The sequence below is a fragment of the Perognathus longimembris genome, chromosome 15, assembly GCF_023159225.1.
Source record: "Perognathus longimembris pacificus isolate PPM17 chromosome 15, ASM2315922v1, whole genome shotgun sequence".
Classification (NCBI taxonomy): Eukaryota; Metazoa; Chordata; class Mammalia; order Rodentia; family Heteromyidae; genus Perognathus; species Perognathus longimembris.
The window spans coordinates 13,325,138-13,352,339 of NC_063175.1; the positions used below are offsets into that span (position 1 = coordinate 13,325,138).

The 27,202-nt window shown below is 39.8% G+C and overlaps 1 protein-coding gene and 1 pseudogene across 7 annotated transcripts in view; both read left to right on the forward strand.

Annotated features, from left to right (window-relative positions):
* Wdr47 (WD repeat domain 47) overlaps window positions 1-27,202 on the forward strand; it is a 67,293-nt gene that overhangs the window by 1,068 nt on the left and 39,023 nt on the right. The window contains exons 2-5 of one of the 7 annotated variants that reach the window (XM_048363717.1): window positions 8,429-8,595; window positions 11,894-11,977; window positions 16,704-16,809; window positions 18,581-19,383. In XM_048363717.1, coding sequence (XP_048219674.1) covers window positions 8,438-8,595; window positions 11,894-11,977; window positions 16,704-16,809; window positions 18,581-19,383 — 1,151 coding nt within the window. In that variant the 5' untranslated portion in view covers window positions 8,429-8,437. Of the gene's footprint in view, window positions 1-7,999; window positions 8,596-11,893; window positions 11,978-16,703; window positions 16,810-18,580; window positions 19,384-27,202 lie in introns of those variants that run through there. The other 6 variants (XM_048363718.1, XM_048363720.1, XM_048363719.1 and 3 more) reach the window with 6 other exon arrangements.
* LOC125364332 lies at window positions 21,213-21,306 on the forward strand (annotated as a pseudogene).

Sequence of the window (27,202 nt, forward strand, 5' to 3'; positions counted from 1 at the left end):
AAATAAAATTCTAAATCCTTGAATGTGTGTGTGTATTTGTATATACATACATACATACATTCAGGAGTTAAAATTAACCTGTATTTTCAGTTATATAATTGTATTGTCTTTTCTGTTGGTGAAATCAGTTACTGAATAAAACACCATATGATGTACCTAGTATAAGCTGCAGTTTGCAAAATACTTCCAATCAGTATGAAAGTGTGCAATTTTCTTTAGAAAATCACTAAACTGGAAATCAGATTACCTGGTTTAAAACTTCTTTTTGCTATAGATTGCAATCTTGGAAGAGCTACTTGCCTTGCTTTTGATTCTGGTTTCTCATTCTGTATAATGGGGATAATTGTTTTTATCTGGGAATGGACTATACAGTAAATATAATGCATTGAAAGCCCTTTGGAAAAAATATTAAGTCATGTGTTGATTACCTTTTAAGAGAAAGGAGCACCGGCAAGGATAACTGAATTTTCTGTGTAATCTTTTTAACATCTCTAAATCCAAGACTTTATTTCTCACAGTGATTTTAAAGGGCTCATGGGAAGTTTTTGTTTTGTTTTTTTTTTCTTCTGGCCAGTCCTGGGCCTTGGGCTCTGGGCCGGAGCACTGTCCCTGGCTTCTTTTTGCTCAAGGCTAGCACTCTGCCACTTGAGCCACAGCGCCACTTCTGGCCATTTTCTGTATATGTGGTGCTGGGGAATCGAACCCAGGACTTCTTGTATAAGAGGCAAGCACTCTTGCCAGTAGGCCATATTCCCAGCCCCTCATGGGAAGTTTTGTGGTGCATCCTCACTTGTTGGCAGTTTTTTTTTTTATTACTATGGTGAGATGGACAAAAGGGTGTTTCCTTCCTATATGTAGTCAGTACTGCTTTCTTGTAAATAAGGCTATAGCCAATAACTGACTTGAGCTATTTTTGGTGCTAAATAATCTTCAGTGTGGGTCATTGCTTCCGTACTAGTGAAGAAATAGCTTTATTCTGTCTGACCTATGCCTTTCAAGTTGACATACTTGTACTATTAGAACTTTGCTGCAGTTACACTAAGATTAAACCTATGGTCACATAAACATGGCACACATTTAGGGAGTTGTCAATTTTATTTGGTCAGAAAAATAGTGTTTTCATAGAACACACAAAAAGATGTGGAAAAGCCTTGGTGCTGGTGGCTCAGGCCTGTAATCCTGGCTACTCCAGAGGCTGAGATCTGAGGATTGGAGTTTGAAGCCAGCCTAGGCAGAAAAGTCCTTTTTCATCTCCAGTTAACCACCAAAAAGCCATAAGTGGAGCTGTAGTGCCAGTGGTAGAGTGTCAGCCTTGAGTTATAATGCTAAGGGACAGTGCCCAGGCCCTGAGTCCAAGCCCCAGGACAGGCAAAAAAAAAAGTTTTCTGGGGTTGTGGTTTGTTTCTTGTACCCATGAGTAGAGAAGTTCAAGAATCCCTGTCTTTGGTTTATTCAATTAGTGAACAGCATAGGAATACATAGCATAGGAATAAGGCTGAATTCCAGTTGTTTAAACTTTGATGTTAGGCTCAACATTATTTGAGGCAGGATGTTGTAATAGAAAGGTCATTGTATTTTAGTATGATAGACTTGAACATCCTAGTCTTGGCTCTACATTTATTTTTCTATAGAAAAATACCTAGTGTCTCTTGAGTGCTAGTGTAATCATCTGTAAAATGATGGCTGTAGGGTCCTAAGAACTGTGTAATGTATAGAGATGTTTAGAACAGGGCATGATATACCATAGATGTGCATTTAATGTTAGCTAGCATCTTGTTCCTTAAGGATGATCCTTTATCCTTTAAACCTATTCTTATCAAGAAACCTTGTTATGCCCTGAACTTCTATGACATTTTATTTGTATTAATCTTTTTATATGCCTTTATACACACACACACGTACATTTTTTTTTTGTGTTGTTTGTGGGGCTAGAACTCAAGGTCTGTGCACTGTCTCTAAGCTTTATTGTGCTGAAGGGTAGTACTTTACCATTTTTGAGCCACAGCTCCACTCTGGCTTTTTTGGTAGTTAATTGGAGATAAAAGTGTCATGGATTCCTTGTTCCAGGTAGCTTTGAACCTCTGTCCTCAGAACTCAGCCTACTGAATAGTTAGGATTACAGGTATAAGCTACTGGTACCCAGCTTACTTTATATTTTATGTGAATTATTTTCATATATAAGTCTTTAACATAGTTCTTCATATTCCAACTCCAATACTTGCCTACACTTCAATTTTGAGATCACTGCCTTGAATAGCTACATCCTTTCAATGGATTTTTCTTCTGTTTTGTGTTTATTTCTGTTCAAGTGGAAATATATATATATTTTTTTGGCCAGTCCTGGGCCTTGGACTCAGGGCCTGAGCACTGTCCCTGGCTTCTTTTTGCTCAAGGCTGTAGCACTCCACCTCTTGAGCCACAGAACTACTTCTGGCTTTTTCTATATATGTGGTTCTGGTGAATGGAACCCAGGGCTTCATGTATGGGAGGCAAGTACTCTACCACTAAGCCACATTCCCAACCCCAAGGGGAAAGATCTTATGAAATACTATATACTCTGTTTGTTGTTGTTTTTTTTTTTTTTGGCCAGTCCTGGGCCTTGGACTCAGGGCCTGAGCACTGTCCCTGGCTTCTTCCTGCTCAAGGCTAGCACTCTGCCACCTGAGCCACAGCGCCCCTTCTGGCCGTTTTCCATATATGTGGTGCTGGGGAATCAAACCAAGAGCTTCATGTGTAGGAGGCAAGCACTCTTGCCACTAGGCCATATTCCCAGCCCCATGAAATACTATATACTCTGTAAAACCCTTCTTGTATGAATTTATCTTCATGTTCACCTACTGCTAGGTTAATGTTTGTAGCACAGGTCTGGTATAATAGTCTGGTATTAGCACGCAGTAAATATTCAGTTTAAAATTTTTTCATTTTTCTCTCTCTCCCTATGCTCTCTCTTCTTTCTGTCTCTCTTTCTCTCCTTTCCCCTTTCCTTTCCACTCTGTTCCTTTCCTTTCCTTTCCTTTCCTCTTCCCTTTCCTCTTTCCTTTCCTTGTCCTGAGGCTCTAGCTTCTTTTGCTCAAGGCCAGCACTCTACCACTTGAGCCACAGTGCCACTTCCAGCTTTTCCTGTTTAAATGGTACTGAGGAATCGAATGCAGGGCTTCATACATGCTAGGCAAGCATTCTACCACTAAGCTATTCCCAGCCTATTTATTTTTATATTTACTTATTTTTGCCAGTACTGGGGTTTGAACTCAGGGCCTCATGCTTGCTTGCTTTACTTGCTCATGGGTTAGCCCTCCTCCACTTGAGCTGTACTTCCAGCTAGGTGTTTTGTTGGCTATTTTGGAGATGGAGTCTACTAAACTTTTCTGCCTGGTCTAGCTTTGAGCATCCAGATTATGGTCTATCATGTAGGTAGGATTATAGGTGTAAGCTACCAGTGCCAGGCTTTCAAATCTCTCTCTCTCTCTCTCTCTCTCTCTCTCTCTCTCTCTCTCGGCACTCTACCACTAGGCCATATTCTCGCCCTCAAATATTTTTTTTTAAGTGCGTACCGACTTCAAATAAGTAGGAGTCTTTTGTTTTTGTTTTTTTCTTTTTTTCAGTTTGAAGCCTTTGGTCTTGGATGTGGATCAGTGGCTCAAGTGATAGAGGGCTAGCCTTGAGTAAGAAAGCTAAGTGATAGTACCCAGGCTCTAAGTTCAAGCTTCAGTACCAGCACAAAAATAAAATATAATAAAATTTGGGTGTTCTCCATATGTTATATTTTAAAATAAGTGGTCTTCACAATATTTCTTTGACATAGGGCCTTGCTCAGTTTGCTTGCTCATGGTTGGCACTTTGCTACTTAGGCTATGTGTGTCTTTTGGATACATTGTGTTAACCAAGGCCTGGGTTCAGAAGGGAAGAAATTTGTTTATTAAATACCAGTCACATGCTTGCTTGACATTCAACTAGGAGCTTTATTTTATATATCAACATTCCATTTTTCCCACATATTTAACTGACATCAATTAGTAATTCAAGGGATTTTATTTTGACATGTCCATATATGCACACAGTGTACCTTGATCAGACCCACCTTCCTATTACTCTCATTTCCCCTCTCTCCTCCCAAATCCATTTCAGCAAGCTTCATTGCTGTCACACATGTACATGAAGTATTTTGACTATATTCTCCTTCCTTCACCTCTTTGTTTGCCCGTACCATCCTATTTTATAGAAAGATAGTTCTACATGAAAAAGCACGTACAACTTTGATACTACGTATAACCTGACCCATTTAATTAAAATCACATTATTTTTGTGTGGCTAGGAAATGTTTTATGATTCTTGATTCATTGAAAAAGAATATGGAATCTTATCTAAATTTTTGAACAAATTTTATAGCATCAAAATGAACTTAGAGCCTTGATGTTTGTTTTCTGTTTAATTCTTGGAGACAGGACCTTGCTATGTAGCTTAGCTGACCTGGAACTCTCTCAGTAAGGTCACTCTCTACATAGTCCAAATTGGTCTCCAAATCTCTATCCCTCTGCCTCAGCCTCCCAATTGCTGGCCATACAGATGTGTACCACCATGTCCTGTTGGCTTAACATTTTTAAAACAGTATTTTGAAAACTTGGATATAGAATTAGGTTGTTTTTCTTTTCCATGTTGAAGAAAAGCTTTGTAAGTTAAAGTTCTGGGAAGTAAAAAAAGCAGCATTTTATAAATAAATAATGATATAAAATAACTTTAGATTTGTTAATTACTGTAAATGCCTTCATTATGTGACGTGCTAGTTTTAGTCTTGTCTTCTACTTTGGTTGCTTTAAGAAAGAGATTCACAGCCAGTGCCGGTGGCTCACGCCTGTAATCCTAGCTACTCAGGAGGCTGAGATCTGAGGATCAAGGTTCAAAGCCAGCCCAGGCAGTAAGGTCTGTAAGACGCTTATCTCCAATCAACCACTAGAAAACCGGAAGTGTTGCTGTGGCTCAAGTGGTAGAGCACTAGTCTTGAACTGAAGAGCTCAGGGACAGCACCCAGGCCAAGAGTTCAAGTCCCACAACTGACTAAAAGAAGAGAAAAAGAAAGAGATTCACAAGGTGGGCCCTGTTGGCTCAGACCTGTAATCTTAGTTTCTCAGGAGGCTGAGACCTCAGGATTGTGGTTCAGAGCTAATCCAGGCAGGTAATTCTGTAAGACACTTACCTCCAATAAACTTCTCAAAACATGGTAGAAGTGGAACTGTGGCTCAAGTGGTAGAGCATGAGCCTTGAGCAAAAGGAAGCTCAGGAACAGCTCCCAGGTCCTGGCACAGGACTAGCACACACACACATACACACACACACACACACACCACACCACACACATACCACACACACCACACACAGATACCACACACACCACCCACACACACACATACCACACACACATACACACAAAAGAAATTTCAGATGTTCAGAGGATGGCCAGGATGTTAGGGATATGGAAGCTATGTGTTTTGTTTTTTTAAGTATTTCACTTATTTATTTATTTATTTTGGTGCCAGTCCTGGGGCTTGGACTCAGGGCCTGAGCACTGTCCCTGGCTTCTTTTTGCTGAAGGCTAGTACTCTGCCACTTGAGCCACAGCGCCACTTCTGGCCATTTTCTATATATGTGGTGCTGGGGAATCGAACCCAGGGCTTCATGTATACTAAGCAAGCACTCTTGCCACTAGGCCATATTCCCAGCCCTGGAAGCTATGTTTTGTGAAGAGTGTTGTTTGTTTTTTTTTGTAAGATTCCCTTAAACAGTATTTGTAATATCAAGAATGTTCTTACATTGCAAACATAACAGTTCATCTTGATTTTGAGATTCTGCTGTAGTTGAAACCTTGACATAAAACAGAACCTTTGATCCAACTGCTGGTGGCTCATGCTTGCTATTCAGGATGCTGAAATTTGATCAAGTTTCAAAGCCAGCCTTGGTAGGAAAGTTAGTGAGACTCTATCTCCAGTTAACCAGCAGAAAGCCAGCAGAGGATCTGTGGCTCAAGCAATAGAGTTCTAGCCTGGAACAGAAAAGCTAAGGGACATTGTCCTGGCCTGAAGTTTAAGCCCCAGTACCAGGCACTTGAACACACACTCACACACACAAATAGAACCTTTGAGAGAAAGACATTTTTATTTCAATATGTTTTTCACTTTAAAATTATGTTTATGTAAGTATATAAGCATCTTAAGTAATACATGTATAAATAAATACAAATGATAAAGAATTTAAGTCTACTTTCTGTCCAGGCACAATGACATACACCTGTAATTCCAGGACTCTGGAATATGAAGCAGGAAGGTGGAAAGTTCCAGGCCAGCTTGGGTTACAGTGAAATTCTGTCTCAAAACCAAAACCAAAAAACCCAGAAAGTTGGGCTGGGAATATGGCCTAGTGGCAAGAGTGGTTGCCTCCTACACATGAAGCTCTCGGGATTCCCCAGCACCACATATATGGAAAACGGCCAGAAGGGGCGCTATGGCTCAGGTGGCAGAGTTCTAGCCTTGAGCAGGAAGAAGCCAGGGTTGGTGCTCAGGCCGAGTCCAAGGCCCAGGACTGGCCAAAAAAAAAAAGCGTTATCTGAAGATTTAGCTTGGCTTGGGGGTATATGTCTGTAATTCCAACTATTTGAGAGTTACAAGTAGGAGAATCAAGTTTTAGGATAGACCAAGTAAAAGTAGGGAGACCCTATTTCAAAACCAAACAAAAATATAAACAAAAGTGTTGGAGGTGTGACTCATGGTAGAATCCTTGTCTAGCATGGTGACTCCCTGGGTTCAATCCCTGATACTGCCAAAGAAAGTGCGGGGGAAAGGGGAGGATTATTTATAGAGTTGGGAAATGCCAGTGTGTTTTAGGAGTTATTCTAGGAAGATAAAATATAATCAGAAATTAGCAAGTGGAACTCATTGATTTTATTTTGGACAACGTCTGTGAGCAAGATGAAGGTGGACAAGTGGAAGGTAGCAAAGGGATACTCAAAGCAATAAGAATTGAGCAACTAATATGCATATTGAGAGAGAGGTTTGTGATTTACCTATTTCCTGAGTCAGGCTTTCCTCATTCTGGAAGGGGATTAGCTTGCTCTGTCATTAAGTATTTGGATCATACCCTAGCACCTTCTCTATATGAGAGAATGTACTATGGGGCTGGAAATATGGCCTAATGGCAAGAGTGCTTGCCTTGTATACATGAAACCCTGGGTTCGATTCCCCAGCACCACATATATAGAAAATGGCCAGAAGTGGTGCTGTGACTCAAGTGGCTGAGTGCTAGCCTTGAGCAAAAAGAAGCCAGGGACAGTGCTCAGGCCCTGAGTTCAAGGCCCAGGACTGGCAAGAGAGAAAGAGAGAGAGATAGAGAGAGAATGTACTTATCTGCTGACAAGAGCTTTCTCAGTTTGGCTGTATATTTGCATTTCATATTTTAAAGTAACAAAATGACAAAACTGTAAGCAGATTGGGAAAAAAACCAACCTGTATGTATGTACATACATGTGTATGTGTTTTTGTTCCTGTGAAGTTGAAATAAGATGGTCTGGTGAGAAAGATAAGACTTTTAGCCTTATTTCATTTGATGCGTTTTTTTGGTTTTTGGTTTTGGTTTGGTATTGGAGCTTGTACTTCTCAGGGCTTTGTACTCTTGCTTGGCTTTTTCTGCTCAAGGCTGCTACTCTACCACTTGAGCCACATCTCCACTTCTGACTTTTTTGCTGGTTAATTGGAGGTAAGAGTCTCATGAATTTATCTGCCCAGGGCTAGCTTTGAACTTGGATCCTGATGAGATTTCTTTGCAGCTAGCATAGTAATCTTTTGCATTACTCTGAGTTGTTTTTTTTCCTTTCTTACCTTGCTCTGAGTCTTTGTATTGGAAAAACAACGGTTTAGGTTATGTAATTTTTAGCATCATCTGTAAAATGAAAATGTTAAACTAATGATCTTATAGTCTTTCAGGTTCTAAAACTTTATGATCATCTAACTTATGTGCTCAATTGTACCAAATGTCATCGATATAATCAATATGACATTAATCCTACCACTAAGTGTCACATTTTAACTTAGGCTTTTTTGTTTGACTCTAATGTAGATGTTGCTGCTGGACTGTAAACTTGTCAAGGACAGGATCAGTGAGTATAGGATACGGCCTAGTACAAAGCTGTTACGTGCTTACTGAATGAGTACTTTAGGGCATCCCTCTGACAGCGTATTTAGAACACTGCTGAATGACTTGGGTTCTCCCTGCACACTAGTACCTCACACATGCCAGGCAAGGATGACTTTGTTTTGATCAGTCAATATCACTTCAGACTACACTCATGAAACATTCCCAAGAAACCTGTGTAGTTTCTATGCAACAAAACTTAGATAGCAAACAATAGGACTAACTTTTTGTTATTGTTCTGTTTAATACTTAGGCTATCAATATGACGGCTGAAGAAACAGTGAATGTAAAAGAGGTTGAAATCATTAAGCTTATTTTGGACTTCTTGAATTCGAAGAAGCTTCACATTAGTATGTTGGCTCTTGAGAAAGAAAGTGGAGTCATAAATGGTCTATTTTCAGATGATATGCTTTTCCTGAGGTATGACTTCATTATTACTCTGAGGTTTATAGCAAAAAACATTAAGTATTAATATTATATATATTTGGGCTGGGGATATAGCCTAGTGGCAAGAGTGCCTGCCTCGGATACACGAGGCCCTAGGTTCGATTCCCCAGCACCACATATACGGAAAACGGCCAGAAGCGGCGCTATGGCTCAAGTGGCAGAGTGCTAGCCTTGAGCGGGAAGAAGCCAGGGACGGTGCTCGGGCCCTGAGTCCAAGGCCCAGGACTGGCAAAAAAAAAAAAAAAAAAAAAAAAAAAAAAAAAAAAAAAAAAAAAAAAAAAAAAATATTATATATATTTAAAATAGAACTTATAATAATGAAAGACTAGTATTTTTTAATGTTTTAATAATGGAACATTTACAAAATACTGTGATGTTTTCATAGAATACTTTTAGTAGTAAAACCCAGAGGTCTTAAGAATCACAACTCTCTTGTTCATGGTATCAACAAACAATATACTTAAGAAATCTGACTCAACAAAGGTAAAGAAAATATTTTTAAAATATTTTGGAGGGCAATAGGAATAAAACGGTAAAATATGTAAATATGGTAAAAATAATCACACCATCACCAAGAAACACTTGCAATTCCAGTATATATATTTAAAAAATAATAATTTTGTTGCATTCATAATTCAGAGTCCTGTTTTATCCATTATATCATAAGGAGCACCTCTGATTACAAACTTATTGATACAGGGCTGGGAATAAGGCCTAGTGGTAAAGTGCTCACCTTGTATACATGAAACCTTAGGTTTGATTCCTCAGCTCCACATATATATAGAAAACGGCCAGAAGTGGCACTGTAGCTCAAGTGGTAGAGTGCTAGCCTTGAGCAAAAAGAAGCCAGGGACAGTGCTCAGGACTGGCAACAAAAACAAAACAAATAAACATTGATGCATTACAATTTTTCAACTTAATTTTCCAATGGTTCTATATTTTTCAATTTTCTTAAACGCTGTACTGAGTGGCTTTTATATATGAGACATTTTCTATAACTTGGATTCTTTCCTTAGGAAATGATTCTTAGAGTTGGAATTGCCAAGCAAAGGGAATTGATATATATGCCAAAATGGAAAGCTAAATATATCTCAATTTGAGTTGGATGGAAAAAGAAATTCCAAATTTCCAGGCAGAAATGTATTCTATTTTTATGTAATACCAAATAAGTATTAACAAAAAGTGCTTATTCTTGGGCAAAATGAGTTTTCCTTTAAAAACTCAAAGCTTTATCCTTAAAGAAGTTTGTTTACATTTGTATTTCTGTCTTACGCTGTGGTCATCCAGCTGTTGGGGGCTTATTGAGTGTTGTAACTAGTAGGAGGGTGTGCTCTTTTGGCTGTTTCAAGTACTGATGTTTTTGGAAGTTTGTACTAGTTCCTAAGTAGCTGCAGAACCCTGTAGGTTTGTAATGAAATTTAACTGGTGTTGAGGTGAAATGCACAGAATACCAATACATAGAACTAACTAAACAGTAAGTATCTTAAAAATCTGGTCTTTGAAATTGTCTTCTTGTTGTTTTTAAAAAAAAAAAAAGAAAAATATTCATTTATAAGCAGAATCAAATGCTGTCCATTTTATATGGTAAGTCTTCCTGCCCATCCTTCTGTTTCTATGTTTACTGTTACAAAGTATCCAAAAATAGGGAAACTGTTACTGTATAAAAAGAAAGATGAGTGCCTTGTAACATTTGGAAACTTTATAGACCACTTACAGTAGGATACAAATTGTTCTTATTCCTTGCTCTTTCCTCTGATTTCTACCCCTCCTTGTTTTGACTTTGGGTTTGGTTTTAGGTTTTTAGTTTGTGTATGTGTGTGCCAGTACTGGGGCCTTACATTGTATCTAACTTAACTTTGTTGTTGTTATTGGGTCATGGAGCTAGAACTTAGGGCCTGGGTGCTGTCCCTGAGCTATTTTTGCTCAAAGCTAGCTAGCTGTCTATCACAGCCCCACTTCTAGTTTTCCGGTGGTTAATTAGAGCTAAGAATCTCATGGATTTTCTTGCATTGATTGGGCTGCCTTTGAATCATGTTCCTCAGATCTCAGCCTCATTAGTAGCTGGATTAGGCATGAGCCACAGCCACAAGCGCCCTGGTTTCGCTTAAATTTTTATATTTGCACTCTATAACTTGAGCTACACCTCCAGTTCTGGATTTTTTGCTGGTTAATTGGAAATAAGAGTTACATGGATTTCTGCCTAGACTGGCTCAGAACTGAGATTTTCTGCTCTCAGTCTCTTCAGTGGCCAGGATTATAGGCACGAGCCACCAGTCCTCTGCTTTTGGTTTTGTTTATTTGAGGCAGGGTCTCTCTGTGTATTTCAGACTGGCTTTGAACAGTGTCTAGCCTAGGCTCTTTCTGTCTCAGTCCCCAAGTGCTGGTATTATAGGCATGTGCCTGGCTTTTTGTTGTTTTCCTTTTTTGTTTGTGTTTGTTTTATCTTTGCTCTATTTTTTTGTTAGGATATAAACTTTAGTCTCAGATTCCTCAAACTTTTAGAACTTTTAAGAGCAGGACTTCTCAGCATTGGTAATTTTTGAGGATAAGTATTTGCTGTGCATGTACGTGTCCTGTACATGGTAGGAGGCTTATCAGAGTCCTGTCTCTACCCACTGGGTGCCAGGAGTACCCGAAGTTGTGACACTCAAGATGTACCAGAAAGGCTGGGAATAATCATCTCCAACTGAGAGACAGTGACTCGATGAGAGGAAACAACCTGCAATGATTTTTTTTTTCTTTTTTTAGTGTTGAGGTTGAATCCAGGGCTTGTCTACACATGCTAGGCAAGATTTGGCTACTGCTAGTGCTTTGATAATACATACTGTCTTTAGTCAGATACTGTGGTAGTTTAGGCCTATGATTGTAGTGATTCAGGAGACTGAGCCGTGGAGGATCATTGTTTGAGGCCAGCCCCAGCAGAAAAGTCCAAGGAACTATCTCCAGTTAATCAGCAAAAATACGGGGTGAGAAGTGTGGTCCACATGGTAGCGTGTCAGCCACGAGTAGAGAAGCTGAGCAAGAGTGCAAAGCTCTGAGTTCAAGTCTTGGTACTGGCACCACAAAGAAAAGTTCTAGCTTTAAAACTGTAAGATGAATAGGGAAATAAAGGAACTTTTTTGTTTAAAGTATAACATTCTTATAGAGATCAAAATTGCTGAATCATAAATTATTTTCATAGATAATATGTCATCACTAGTGTGGAAAATTGTTTTCTTTTAGTGTTTGATTATCATCTATAAATTTGATAGTGTTTTGGATTTTTCTTCAGACAACTAATCCTTGATGGTCAATGGGATGAAGTTCTTCAGTTCATTCAGCCTCTAGAATGTATGGAAAAGTTCGACAAAAAAAGGTAAGATTTTACCTAAAGTTTTAGTACTTTGCTAGTGTTAGGAATACAGTGAAAAGCAAGAAAAAATTTTAAATAAGACTCAGCTTTTCCTAAAACAGTATATTCAACCATAGTAAGTTGGAGCACTTCTGCATGACAAGTTGCATATACTTTGAATATATGCAACTCCGATATGTACATCCTTTTACTCAGTAGTATGTAAAAAATCCCAAGGGTTGTGTCTTCCTAATAGCATGGAAACTTTAGGTTTCTATTGTTTCTAATAATGTCAGCTGTAATTTGTATTCTTTTTTTTTGGCCAGTCCTGGGGCTTGGACTCAGGGCTTGAGCACTGTCCCTGGCTTCCTTTTTGCTCAAGGCTAGCACTCTACCACTTGAGCCACAGTGCCACTTCTGGCCGTTTTCTGTATATGTGGTGCTGGGGAATCGAACCCAGGGCCTCATGTATATGAGGCAAGCTCTCTCGCCACTAGGCCATATCCCCAGCCCCTGTAATTTGTATTCTTAGGCTCTTACTGCAATGTGTCTGCCTGCCTCCTTTCTTCTTTTCTCTTTCCCTTCCTTTCTTCATTCCTTTCTTGGAAGAAAAAAAAATTTTTGTGTGTAAGATGGTACTGGGACTTGAACTAATTATCTAATGCTCTTACTTGACTTTTTCTGTTCAATCCTGGCACTCTGTCACTTGAGCTACAGCTCCACTTCTGGCTTTTTCCTGGTTAATTGGAGATAAGAGCCAGACAGATTTTCTGTCCTAGCTGGCTTCAAAATGTGATCCTCAGATCTCAGCTTCTCATGTAGTTAGGATTACAGGCATGAGCCACCAACCAGCTCCTTGCACATTTTTTTCTTTATCATTAGTTTTTCAGCACTTTAGTTATGATGTGTAGTTTTTGAGTATTGCTTTGTTATTGTTTAGTTTTTTTTGCCAGTCCTGGGGCTTGGACTCAGGGCCTGAGCACTGTCCCTGAGCTTCTTTTTGCTCAAGGCTAGCACTCTGCCACTTAAGTCACAGCGCCACTTCTGGTCATTTTCTGTATATGTGGTGCTGGGGAATTGAACCCAGGGCCTCATGTATACGAGGCAAGCACTCTTGCCACTAGGCCATATCCCCAGCCCCTATTGTTTAATTTTTAATTTTCTTGCTTGGGATTTGCTGACAAATTTTGGACTTTTTTTTTTTTTTTGCTGGGGCTTGGGACTTCAGGGCCTAAGCACTGTCCCTGAGCTTCATTTTGCTCAAGGCTAGTACTCTATCACTTGAGCCATAGCACCATTTCTGGCTTTTCCTGTTTATGTGGTGCTGAGAAATCAAGCCCAGGGCTTCATGCATGCTAAGCAAGTACTCTACCACTAAGCCACATTCCCAGCCCAATTTTGGACTTTCATTTCTTCAAAATTGGGGAGTTCGGGGTTATAGTTTCCTCACATTTTCTCTTCCCTATCTTTGTGGTATTGGGGATTGAACTCAGAACCTCACACATGGTAGATAAGTGCTCTGCCAATTGAACTGTGGTCCTAGCCTTTCTGTTTTCTTTTCTTTTATTTCTTCTTTTTTTTTTGAGACAATTTCTTTTGCCTGCCTTCCTTCCTTCCTTCCTTCCTTCCTTCCTTCCTTCCTTCCTTCCTTCCTTCCTTCCTTCCTTCTTTCTTTCTTTCTTTCTTTCTTTCTTTCTTTCTTTCTTTCTTTCTTTCTTTCTTTCTTTCTATCTTTCTTTTTTTGCCAGTCCTGGGGCTTGGACTCAAGGCCTGAGCACTGTCCCTGGCTTCTTTTTGCTCAAGGCTAGCAGTCTGCCACTTGAGCCACAGTGCCACTTCTGGCTTTTTCTATATATGTGGTGCTGAGGAATTGAACCCAGGGCTTCATGTATACATGGCAAGCACTCTATCATTAGGCCATACTCCCAGCCCCAAGACAGTTTCTTTATCTTTACCTAGGCTTGCCTTGAGCTCCCCGTTCTCTTTGTCTCCATCTTCCAGGTAGCTGGGATTACAGGTGTGCTGCCATGCTCATGTCTCCTATCTCTTTTCCTATGGATCATGATGTTAGATAAACTGATTTTTGTGACACAGGACTGAGGCCTTTATTCATTTTTTTTTGGTGTGGTGATGGGAATTTAACCGATATTCTTTTTTTTTGGCCAGTCCTGGGCCTTGAACTCAGGGCCTGAGCACTGTCCCTGGCTTCTTCCCGCTCAAGGCTAGCACTCTGCCACTTGAGCCACAGCGCCGCTTCTGGCCGTTTTCTGTATATGTGGTGCTGGGGAATCGAACCTAGGGCCTCGTGTATATGAGGCAGGCACTCTTGCCACTAGGCTATATCCCCAGCCCTTAACCGATATTCTTACATGCTAGTTAGATGCCATGCCATTGAACTAAACCATAGCAATACTACCTTGTAATTCACTGTATAGTCCAGTCTAACCTTGAACTTCCTGTTTCAACCTCCTGAGTGCTAAGATTACAAGTATGCACTTTTAGCCATCTCTGGCTAAAAGTTCTTATCCATCTTAATTTCTACACTTGCTGGTAGAATTTGTTTCACTCTCCTTCAAGACCTTGCTGAACTCTATACCTACTTCATACAACGTTTTAGATTGAAGGCAGAGGTTTCATTTTATTGGACATGTTTTATTGGGTATTTGTTGCTACAGCAATAGTTAAAAAATGATTACGTTCATTAGGTTTTTCCTTCAACCTTTAGGAACACTTCTTTAATGTGCTTTTTAAAGGCATTTAAATAGTTTTGATTCTTGGACAAGTTAAGTAAGCCAATTGCCCTTCCTTTCCCCATTCTTGAAAAGTCTCAGTTAAAAAGTTGTAAGACTAAAACCCAGTGCTAGTAGTTTATGCCTATAATCTTAGGAGGCTGAGACCTAGAGGATCATGGTTCAAAGCCCAGGCAGAAAAGTCCATCAGGCTCTGTTTCCAGTTTACCTGCAGAAAGCACGTTCGTAGGCATGATTAAAGTGTTAAAGCACCAGTCAAGCAACAAGCCAAGTGAACACAGGGCTGTGAGCTTAAATTAATTGTCTAATTGTCTTGAGAACTTTTTGAAGTGTTTTTCATTTTCTCCTATCCTTTCTGCTCTATTTTTATCAGATCCTACTAATGTTAAAGGAATGCAGGGAGGTTTAGCTCAAATAGAGCTTGCATAATAAGTATAAGCTTCTGAGTTTAGGTCCCAGTACCATATTGAAAATAAAATATATAGAAACACATTTAAGTGGGCTGGGAATGTGGCTTAGCAGTAGAGTGCTTGCCTAGCATGCATGAAGCCCTGGGTTCGATTCCTCAGCACCACATACACAGAAATGGCCAGAATTGGTGCTGTGGCTCAAGTGGTAGAGTGCTAGCCTTGAGCAAAAAGAAGCCAGGGAAAGTGCTCAGGCCCTGAGTTCCAAGCCCCAGGACTGGCAAACAAAACAAAACAAAACATTAAACTGGATAACAGTGGCTCACACCTGTAACCCTTGCTACTCAGGAGGATGAGATCTGAGAAGTTCAAGCCAGCCTGGACAGGAAATTCTGTGAGACTCTCATTTCCAGTTAATTATCAAAAAAGCTGGAATTGGAGCTGTGGCTCAAGTGATAGAGCCAGTAGTCTTGAGCAAGAGCTCAGGGACATTGTCTAGATCCTGAGTTCAAGTCCCAAGCTGGCACCAAAAACAAAATAAAAAAACAAAACATTAAAAAATAAAAAAGCAGGGCTGGGGATATAGTCTAGTGGCAAGAGTGCCTGCCTCGGATACACGAGGCCCTAGGTTCGATTCCCCAGCACCACATATACAGAAAACGGCCAGAAGCGGCGCTGTGGCTCAAGTGGCAGAGTGCTAGCCTTGAGCGGGAAGAAGCCAGGGACAGTGCTCAGGCCCTGAGTCCAAGGCCCAGGACTGGCAAAAAATAAATAAATAAATAAATAAAATAAAAAAGCAGGCATGGTGGTGCCTTCCTTCATCTCAGTTTGAATAGCTGAGATTTTAGGCGAATATCACCATGCCTGGCTAAAATCCGATTTTTTTTTTCAGATTTACTATTTCAGCTATGACTTCAATATGATAAGAAGCTTAGGAAAATATTTCAAGAGTTTTCTGAAAGTAAAGTTTTACAGTAATTTACAGGTTGACTTTTAGACATTGGAAAATTATGTTTCTTTTAAAAGAATTAATTTTGTAGATTTTTTTTTTTTTTTTTGCCAGTCCTGGGGCTTGACCTCAGGGCCTGAGCACTGTCCCTCAAGTGCTCAAGGCTAGCACTATGCCACTTGAGCCACAGAGCCAATTCTGGCCTTTTTCTGTATATGTGGTGCTGGGGAATTGAACCCAGGGCCTCATGTATACGAGGCAGGCACTCTTGCCACTAGGCCATATCCCCAGCCCAAGAATTTGTTTTGTAGGCAAAACAAATGTTGCCAAACTGGTGACATAGCTCAATATTAGAATACTACCTAGTAGGTATAAGGCCTTGGGTTTGATCCCTAGCTCTGCCCTGTACTCACTTCAGAAATTGAAGTTCTTTTCTAGTCTTGGACATTGTTGTCATTTCAGCTTCTTAATTTTATTTATATTTTGAGAGGAGGCCTCACTATGTAGTATCGATGGGCCTTGAACTCGTGATCCTCTTGTCTCAGCCTCCCAAGTGTTGGGTTCATTGTCATGCACTGCTGTGCCTGGCATCAATCCTTTAGCTTTTAACCCTTTTAATGATTCATTTTTAATTTTTCACACAGGTTTCGTTATATTATCCTGAAGCAGAAATTTCTAGAAGCTTTATGTGTTAACAATGCAATGTCAGCAGAAGATGAGCCCCAGCATGTAAGATTTTTATTCCTGAAGGTTTGCGCCATAGTCTTGTTTTCAGTCATAAGTATTAATTTGCTAACACAAAAGATTATTATGAGTTTTCCAAGTTGTTAATGCACTGAGATGGCACAAGGTCTGCTGTTTTGCAGATGTATTTCTTTCAATCTGTAGTGCTTCTAAACTTATTCTCTGATTTAAGCCAAGATGATGTGTGGATAGTTAGCTAATTGAAGAAGTATATGCTCTTCATTTAAGGTAAGTGAGGTGGCTTGGTGAGTCATTATTGCTTCTTTTGTTCTAGGAATGGGTTGGGTAGGTTTGCTTCCTTTTTCAATATTTTTTCAGTATTTTCTCAGTCCAGCAGTAATTTTTGAGGAAATATGTGAATATACAACTATTTTAAACTCAGTAATACTACTTCAATTTGATTGGAAAGTTATTCTTATTTTATTTTTTGTGCCAGTTCTGGGGCTTGAACTTAGGGCCTGGGCACCATCCCTGAGCTTTTTTTCTCAAGGCTAGCACTCTAATACTTAAGCCACAATTCCACTTACAGCTTTTTGGTGGTTAATTTAAAGATTAGGGTCTTATGGACTTTCTTGCCTAGGTTGGCTTTGAACTGTGATCCTCAGATCTCAGTCTCCTGAAGAGGTAGGATTACTGGCTTTAAACAATGACACCTGGTTGTACTGTCGTTAAAGTAAATCAGTTGTAAATATTCCCTGTTCTTTTTTTTTTTTTTTTTGGCCAGTCGTGGGCCTTGGACTCAGGGCCTGAGCACTGTCCCTGGCTTCTTCCTGCTCAAGGCTAGCACTCTGCCACTTGAGCCACAGCGCCACTTCTGGCCGTTTTCTGTATATGTCGTGCTGGGGAATCGATCCTAGAGCCTCGTGTATCTGAGGCAGGCACTCTTGCCACTAGGCTATATCCCCAGCCCCATATTCCCTGTTCTTGATCTCCATACAAATTTGTTTTAAGGCAAGTCGGGACTAAGAAAATAACTCCTTTGCATTTGGATAAGCCAAATAGTAAGCTTCATTAGTAAGCAAATACTGAGATGGCTCAGTTTTACTTCTAGAATGCTTAATTTTTTTTAATCCTTAAAAAATAATAACTTTGAAGCCAGACACTGTAGGCTTACTCCTAAGTAGTGACCCAGGAGACTGAGATGGGAGGAACAAGGATTGAAGCAAATCTGGGTAGAAAAAGTCTGTGAAACTCTATCTCCAAATAACTAGCAAAATGCTGGACTGGAGGCATAGCTGAAGAGGTAGAGTACCCACTGGGAAAATTAAGAGGCCTTGACCTAAAGCCCTGGTACCAGCAGAAAGAAGAAAAGAAGGAAGGAAGAAAAGAGAGAGGAGGAAGAAAAGAGGGTGGAGGAAGGGAGGGAAGGAAAAAAGGGAAAGAAAGAAAAAAGAGCCAGGGAATTTGTACATTTGAGCAGGCATGGTGGTACATGCCTGTATTTCCTTCCAGCATCCAGGAGGCTGAGATAGAAGTTCAAGGCCAGCCAGAGCTACATAGTGAGATGCTGTCTGAAAAAGTAAAATTGTTTATTTGAAACCTGAATTGCAACATCATTTTGTAGATGAAAGTGTAATATACTAATTAACAAAATGTTCTGTTTGTGGAAATACTTTGGTTCCTGAGTTAAAACTAATATATAGTTTATAAATTAGTGTATTCAATGGCCCCAGCATTTATCCTTTATACTTTCGGCTTTCACATTTACTTTTTATTGTGACCATTTACATTTTTTCTCTTCATAGTCACCATTTTTTATTTTGTTTTGTTTTTACAGTTGGAATTTACCATGCAAGAAGCTGTGCAATGTTTACATGCTCTAGAAGAGTACTGCCCTTCTAAAGATGATTACAGCAAGCTCTGTTTACTCTTGACTTTACCTCGTCTGACCAATCATGCTGAATTTAAGGACTGGAATCCCAGCACTGCACGAGTTCACTGTTTTGAAGAGGCTTGTGTCATGGTTGCAGAATTTATCCCTGCTGACAGGAAACTAAGTGAGGCTGGTTTTAAAGCAAGTAACAATCGTTTATTTCAGCTTGTAATGAAGGGCCTGCTTTATGAATGCTGTGTTGAATTTTGTCAGAGCAAAGCAACTGGAGAAGAAATTACAGAAAGTGAAGTACTTCTTGGCATTGACCTTTTATGTGGTAATGGGTGTGATGATTTGGATCTGAGTTTATTATCATGGCTTCAGAATCTCCCTTCTTCTGTCTTCTCTTGTGCTTTTGAACAGAAAATGCTTAATATTCATGTTGACAAACTTCTGAAACCTACAAAAGCTGCATATGCTGATCTTTTGACTCCTCTGATCAGTAAACTCTCTCCCTATCCATCATCTCCCATGAGAAGGCCTCAATCAGCCGATGCCTATATGACCCGCTCTCTGAATCCTGCTTTAGATGGTCTCACATGTGGGCTAACCAGTCACGATAAGAGAATCTCAGACCTTGGGAACAAAACTTCTCCTATGTCACACTCCTTTGCCAACTTCCATTACCCAGGAGTACAGAATCTTAGTAGAAGTCTCATGCTTGAAACTACAGAATGTCACAGTATTTATGAAGAATCCCCTGAACGGTAAGCATTTGCTCATTAAAATTGAGACATTGCTGTATATGTGTGAGACAATCTGACTGTAACATGTGTGTGTGTGTGTGTGTGTGTGTGTGTATTTAAGTCACTTTAAAGTAAGTCCTTCAAACTTCAGAAAGTACTTTAAAATTTAATAATTAAAATTATGAGGACTGCTTTCCAAGTACTGATGTTTGAATTCAGCTCCTCATGCTTCCCAGCCAGGCATTCCATCACTTGAGCACACCCACCCCCACTCTGCATGGGGTATTTCTTGGGGGGGGGCATATTTCATATTTCATTTTTGCCCAAGGCTGGTCTGGATCATTGACTTCCCAGGCAGCTGGGATGACAAGTGTGTGGCATATTTTTTGAGATGCAGTCTTGTGTGCTGCATGCCACATTTGGATACAGGTGTTGAGCTAGAGTCTTACTTTTTGGCCCAAGTTGACCTTGAACCACAGTCCTCTCAGCCTTCATAGTCTTTAGTAGTTGAGATTTTAGGCATGAGCGACTAGAACTGACGAGAAAATATTTTTTTAATCCTATATTATTCTTTCTCTGGTTATAAAGACAATAGATGTGCTATGAAGAACATTTGGAAAATAAATACATAAAATAACCAGTTGTAAAATGCCAGACTGGCAAGTGCAAGGCCCTGATTTCAAACCCTAGAACTGAAAAAAGCAAAAACAGTACTACCAACAAAGAAAAAAAAGAGAATCATACTGATGTATGGATTCAAACATGTTTCCCGGTACAAATCAAGAAGTTGGGGAATATTCATCTCCTTGAGTCCAGTTGCTTCCTACATATAATATAGTGTTGACTTGCAGAATGAGATAAATGTGACAGTGTAGAGCCACTGGTGCTCAATAAATGCAGCGTTCTTCCTTTCAGAGTTCCTGTCCTTGGAAAGGACAGTGTGCCCAAAGAGCTGCTAGTAGAACGCTGTGGGAGGGAGGGCCACTGTGTTGTGAAGGAAGGACAAACGCTTACTTTTGAACAAGTGACCTTTCTAAAAGTATTCCAGCCAGGTGTCAGTGGCTCACGCCTGCAATCCTAGCCACTCAGGAGGCTGACATCTGAGGATCAGGATTTGAAGTCAGCCCAGGAAGAAAAGTCCATGAGATTTGTATTTCCAAATAAACTCAAAAAAATCAAAATGGAGCTGTGGCTCAAATGGCAAAGTCCTAGCTGTGAGCACAATGAAACTCAGGGACAGTGCCAAGGCCCTGAATTCGAGCCCCAGGACTGGCATATACACACTCAAAAATAAATAAAGTAGGTGTAATGTAAAAAATATTAGGGGCTGGGGGGCTGGGAATATGGCCTAGTGGCAAGAGTGCTTGCCTCCTACACATGAAGCTCTCGGTTCGATTCCCCAGCACCATATATATGGAAAACGGCCAGAAGGGGCGCTGTGGCTCAGGTGGCAGAGTGCTAGCCTTGAGCGGGAAGAAGCCAGGGACAGTGCTCAGGCCCTGAGTCCAAGGCCCAGGACTGGCCAAAATAAATAAATAAATATATATATTTATATATATAATATATAAAATATATATAATATATAATAATATATAGTATTATATATTATATATATATATATATTAGGGGCTGGGAATGTGGCCTCGTGGCAAGAGTGCTTGCCTCAGATACATGAAGCCCTGGGTTCGATTCCTCAGCACCACATAGATAGAAAATGTCAGAAGTGGCGCTGTGGCTCAAGTGGTAGAGTGCTATCCTTGAGCAAAAGGAAGCCAGGGACAGTGCTCAGGCCCTGAGTTCAAGCCCCAGGACTGGCAAAACAAACAAACAAATAAATAAATATTAGAAAGGCACCTCTTTTGCAATACATATACTAAAACTGGAGTGAAGCAGAGGAGATTAGCATGGGCCCTGTGCAAGGATGACATGCAAACTCATATTTATGTGGCTATAGACACAAAAACTGCCCAAAGTATGGTATACATGTGAATTCCCATGGTAGAACTCCTTTGAACAATTAACTGACAGTTTAACAAAATACCAGGAAGCATGGTTTATATGAGTGGAGAGAAGAAGAGTGGGCAAATACAATCATCATACTCAATGTACGTATTTGGACACAGGACTAAGAAATTTGAGAAGATGGGCAGGGTTGGGATAGTGAGTGGAGAATCGTAGAAGGGTGGTATTGATCAAGATGCATTGTGTTGAACAAGCACCTGTAGCATACACCTGAAATCCTAGCTACCGAGGAGGCTGAGATCTGAGGACTGCAGTTCAAAGTCAGCCACCAAAAAGCTGGAAGAGGAGCTGTGTCATAGGTGGTAGAGAGCCAGCCTTGAGCTAAAAAGCTAAGGGACAGCACCAACTCTGAGTTCCAACATATACAACACACCTAAAAAGACGTATTGGCCAGGAGCTAATGGCTCATACCTGTAATTCTTGCTACTCAGGAGTCTGAGATCTGAGGATGGTGGTTCAAAGCCAGCCAGAGGAGGAAAGTCTGTGAGATGCTTATCTCCAGTTGACCACCAGAAAACCAGAAGTAGAGCTCTGGTTTAAATTAGTAGAGTACTTGCCTTCAGCAAAAAAGCTCAGGAACAACATCAAATTTGAGCCCTGAGTTCAAGCCCTACAACTGACAAAGAAAAAAAAATGTATTGTACTCATAAATTGACATGTTGAATTGGAATATCTTTGTACAAGCACTTAAAGGTAAATAAACAATAAAAATTATGTGAAAGATGCCACATGAAATGACTTACTTCTGGTAATAACTTGTTTGTAGCCAGTATCGATTTTAAAAGAAAGTTTTTGGGTTGTTTTTTTTTTTTTTGCCAGTCCTGGGGCTTGAACTCAGGGCCTGAGCACTGTCCCTGGCTTCTTTTTGCTCAAGGTTAGCACTCTACCACTTGAGCCACAGCGCCACTTGTGTCCTTTTTTTTTTCTATATATGTGGTGCTGAGGAATCAAACCCAGGGCTTCATGTATATGAGACAAGCACTCTACCACTAGGCCACATTCCCAGCCCGAAAGAAAGTTTTTATTATGTACTAATACCAGTATACGTACCTGGATGCAATGATTAAGCTAGTAGTAGATAAACGTGAAGATAAGTCAGAAAAGAAGAGATTTAAGGGAATATACAGTATTTTGTAAGGCTCTTTTCCCTTGAACAGAAACCCAAAACAGAAGAGAGTAGTTAATGGTCTCAAAATTGAAGTATCTTCCAGCATAAGTTATATTGAGTTGACAGTCTGAAGTCTGAATTCACCAGACAAAGGTGAGGAGTGGAGTTTCCAGTAAGAAAAAGGGATCCTTGACTCAACTTCCCAGTTACCCATGAAACAGATAGGCTCTTGAATTCAATTGATGAAATGAATTTTATGTAATTCACAAAAGGAAACTGAAGGCAGAAGGCCAACAGAGATTTATTTTGTTTGTTTGTTGGTTTGTTGTTGCCAGTCCTGGGGCTTGGACTCAGGGCCTGAGCACTGTCCCTGGCTTCTTTTTACTCAAGGCTAGTACTCTACCTCTTGAGCCACAGCACCACATCCAGCTTTTTCTGTTATGTGGTGTTGAGGAATCAAACCCAGGACTTTGTGCATGCTAGGCAAGCACTCTACCGCTAAGCCACATTCCCAGCCCCAGAGATTTATTTAATAGAACAGGACAAAGCAAAAATCAACAAGGCAAAAGGAGTACCGCTTGATATGCACATGGGGTAGGAACTAAGAGGTTCAGTGGGACAGCATTGTCCCAGGGCTATTTATACCATAAAATGATAAACTGGGGAGTCCAGCCCTAGACACATGCGCACCTAGAAACTTTCTAATTATTCTGCTCTGATGTTACCACCCAGCCATGGGGACAGTAAGTCTCAAATAGTTTCACATTCAGTTGGCATATTTTGTGGGTGACTATTTCATGTGGTCTTTTCCTTAGTATTCTTCCATCAGGAAGAATTTACCAAACAGGAGCCCTCTTTTCATAGACTGAATTACTCCTCTAGTTGGGTTGTACCTCATTGAATAACTAAGGTAAGACAGTAGTAGAAGGAATGGTCATATAGATTCTTTTTTTTTTTTTTTCATTTCAATTAGCTTCATTTTATTTTTAATTTAATTTAATTTATTATTATTATTATTATTATTATTATTATTATTATTATTATTATTTTGGCCAGTCCTAGGGCCATGAACTCAGGGCCTGAGCACTGTCCCTGGCTTCTTTTTTGCTCAAGGCTAGCACTCTGCCACTTGAGCCCCAGCGTCCCTTCTGGCCATTTTCTGTATATGTGGTGCTGAGGAATCGAACCCAGAGCCTCATGTATATGAGGCAAGCACTCTTGCCACTAGGCCATATTCCCAACCCATTTATTTTATTTTATTTTTAATTTAATTTATTTATTAATTGAACACAAATTTTTTTGACAAGGTGTTGTGCAAAAAGGGTACAGTTACATAGTAGGGCAGTGTGTACATTTCTTGTGATATCTTATGCCCTGTTTTTCTTTCCCTTCTCTAGGTCAGGTAGACATATATACATGTATCAAGAACATATACAGTGGCCACGTGGCCAAGCCCAAGAAAATTCACCTAGGGCTTTAAATGTAATGTCGATATTAGACAATATGTTGACAGTAGTCTTATATGAACGTACATACATAGCTTTTGAGCTATTGTATTCCACTGAGAGGTCAATTTTTGACCTTTATATGTTGAGTAGTTGTTTGGTTTTAGTTACATACTGTTGGTCGCTGCCCCAATCCTGTGGGAAATACCATTTGACAAGCAGTTTTTTATTTCACAGACCTGGTCTCTACTGTCTCTCCATCTCCCTTTCTTTTTTTTTTTTAATTTAATTTATTTATTAATTGAACACAAAATTTTTTGACAAGGTGTTGTGCAAAAAGGGTACAGTTACATAGTAGGGCAGTGTGTACATTTCTTGTGATATCCTATGCCCTGTTTTTCTTTCCCTTCTCTAGGTCAGGTAGACATATATACAATATACAATGTATCAAGAACATATACAGTAGCCACGTGGCCTATGCCCAAGAAAATTTGCCTAGGGCTTTAAATGTAATGTCGATATTAGACAATATGTCGACAGTAGACTTATATGAACGTACATACATAGCTTTTGAGCTATTGTATTCCACTGAGAGGTCAATTTTTGACCTTTATATGTTGAGTAGTTGTTTGGTTTTAGTTACATAATGTTGGGTCGCTGACCCAATCCTGTGGGAAATACCATTTGACAAGCAGTTTTTGGTTTCACAGACCTGGTCTCTACTGTCTCTCCGTCTCCCTTTATTAACAGTCATATATCAGGGAGGTCATGCCCCTTTGTTTTCTGTGTTCTAGGCTTGTCTCGCTCAACATCATTTGTTCAATTTCTGACCATTTCCCTGCAAATAATATTTCACCGTTCCTAATCGCTATGTAGTATTCCATTGTGTATAGGTACCATATTTTTTGGATCCATTCATCTGTGGAGGGGCATCTGGGTTGTTTCCATATTTTGGCTATTGTGAATTGTGCCGCGATAAACATGGAAGTACAAATGTCTTTTTGATATCTTGGGACCTACTATTCAGGATAGATGCCTGCTAACATGGCCTCAGTTGATTTTTTTTTTTTTTTTTTTTTTGGCCAGTCCTGGGGCTTGGACTCTGGGCCTAAGCACTGTCCCTGGCTTCTTTTTGCTCAAGGCTAGCACTCTGCCACTCGAGCCACAGCGCCATTCTAACTGGGGTGAGGTGGTATCTCAGGGTTGTTTTTATTTGCATTTCCTTTACTACCAGGAATGTTGAACATTTCCCCATATGTTTCTTTGCCATTTTTATTTCTTCTCTTGTGAAGTCTCTCTTTAGCTCCTTTGCCCATTTCCTAATTAGTTTATTGGGCTTGGAGGGGCTTAGTTTTTTGAGTTCTCTGTAGATGACAGATATTAGGCCTTTGTCTGTTGCTGTGCTGGTAAAGATCCTTTTCCATATGGTTGGCTGTCTTTCTAGTTTGTTGGCTATGTCCTTAGCTGTGCAGAAACTTTTGAATTTGTAGTAGTCCCATTTGTCGAGTCTCTCCCCTATTTGTTGTGCCCCTGGGACTATATTCAGGAAGTTCCTTCCTGTGCCTATAAGTTCTAGTGTCTTTCCTACTCTGTCCTTCAGTAGTTTGAAGGATTCAGGTCTGATATTGAGGTCTTTGATCCATTTTGAGTTGATCTTGGTGCTTGGTGATAGGCTTGGGTCTACTTTGAGTTTTCTGCATATGGCTGCCCAGTTCTCCCAGCATGAGTAGTTGAAGAGGCTCTGTTTATTCCATTGTATGTCTTTAGCTCCTTTGTCGAATATCAGCTGACTGTAAGAGTGTGGTTTTATTTCTAGATCTTCAATTCTAATCCATTGGTCTTCAGGTCTGTTTTTATACCAACACCAGGCTGTTTTTGTTATGATGGCCCTATAGTAGAGCTTGAAGTCTGGTATTGTGATACCTCCTGCACTGCTTTTTTTTACCTAGAATCTATCCAGCAAAAGTAAACATCTTCTAAAAGTGAAAGGCTGGAATCAAATCTATCAAGCAAATGGCCCACAAAAGCAGGCTGGAGTTGCAATCCTAGTATCAGACAAAATTGACTTCAAATTAAAAAAGGTAAGAAGAGACAAAGAAGGTTACTACGTACTAGTAAAGGGATTTCTCCTACAGGAAGATATAACCATTCTAAATATCTACACACCAAATGCAGGAGCACCCAACTTCATCAAACAAACACTACTGACTCTAAAAACATTCATAGACCCAAACACATTGATATTTGGGGACTTTAACACCCCACTATCACCTCTGGACAGATCAACACGCCCAAAACTGAACAAAGAAACCACAGAACTAAATAATTGCATAGACCAACTAGACTTAACCGACATCTACAGAATATTCCACCCAGTAACAACAGAATACACATTCTTTTCGTCAGCATGTGGAACATTCTCCTAAATAGATCACATCTTAGGGCACAAAGAAAATCTGTACAAATTCAGAAGTATCAAAACCATTCCCTGCATTCTCTCAGACCACAATGGAATAAAATTAGAGCTCAACTCAATCAGCCACCACAGAAAATACTACAATTCATGGACACTAAACAACACACTGCTGAACCATCAGAGGGTCATTGAATAAATTAAAACGGAAATTCAAATGTTTATGGAATTCAACCAAGTTGAGGACACCAAGTACCAGCTCCTTTGGGACACAGCAAAGGCAGTACTCAGAGGAAAATTTATATCTCTGAGTGCATACTTAAACAAACTGGAGAAACAGCAACTCAATAATTTAAAGAAGCACCTTAATTTCCTTGAGAGAGAACAACAAGCCAAACCCCACGTCAATAGACTGAAGCAAATAATTAAAATCAAATTAGAATTAAATCAATTAGAGATGAAAAAAACTATCGAAAGAATCAACAAAACAAAGAGTTGGTTCTTTGAAAAAAATCAACAAGATAGACCCCTGGCAAACCTGACCAAGAAACGAAGGCAGCAGACTCAAATAAACAAGATAAGAGATGAAACAGGTAACATCACCACAGAAATAACTGAAATTCAGAAAATAATAAGGGACTATTTTGCAAACCTTTATGCCAACAAATTCGAGAACTGGGAAGAAATGGATGATTTCCTAGAAAAAATTCATATCTCCAAACTCAAACATGAAGATTTAAACCTTCTAAACAGACCCATATCCAGTATTGAAATAGAAATAGCAATAAATGGTCTCCCATCCAAGAAAAGCCCAGGTCCAGACGGATTCACTGCAGAATTCTACAAGGCCTT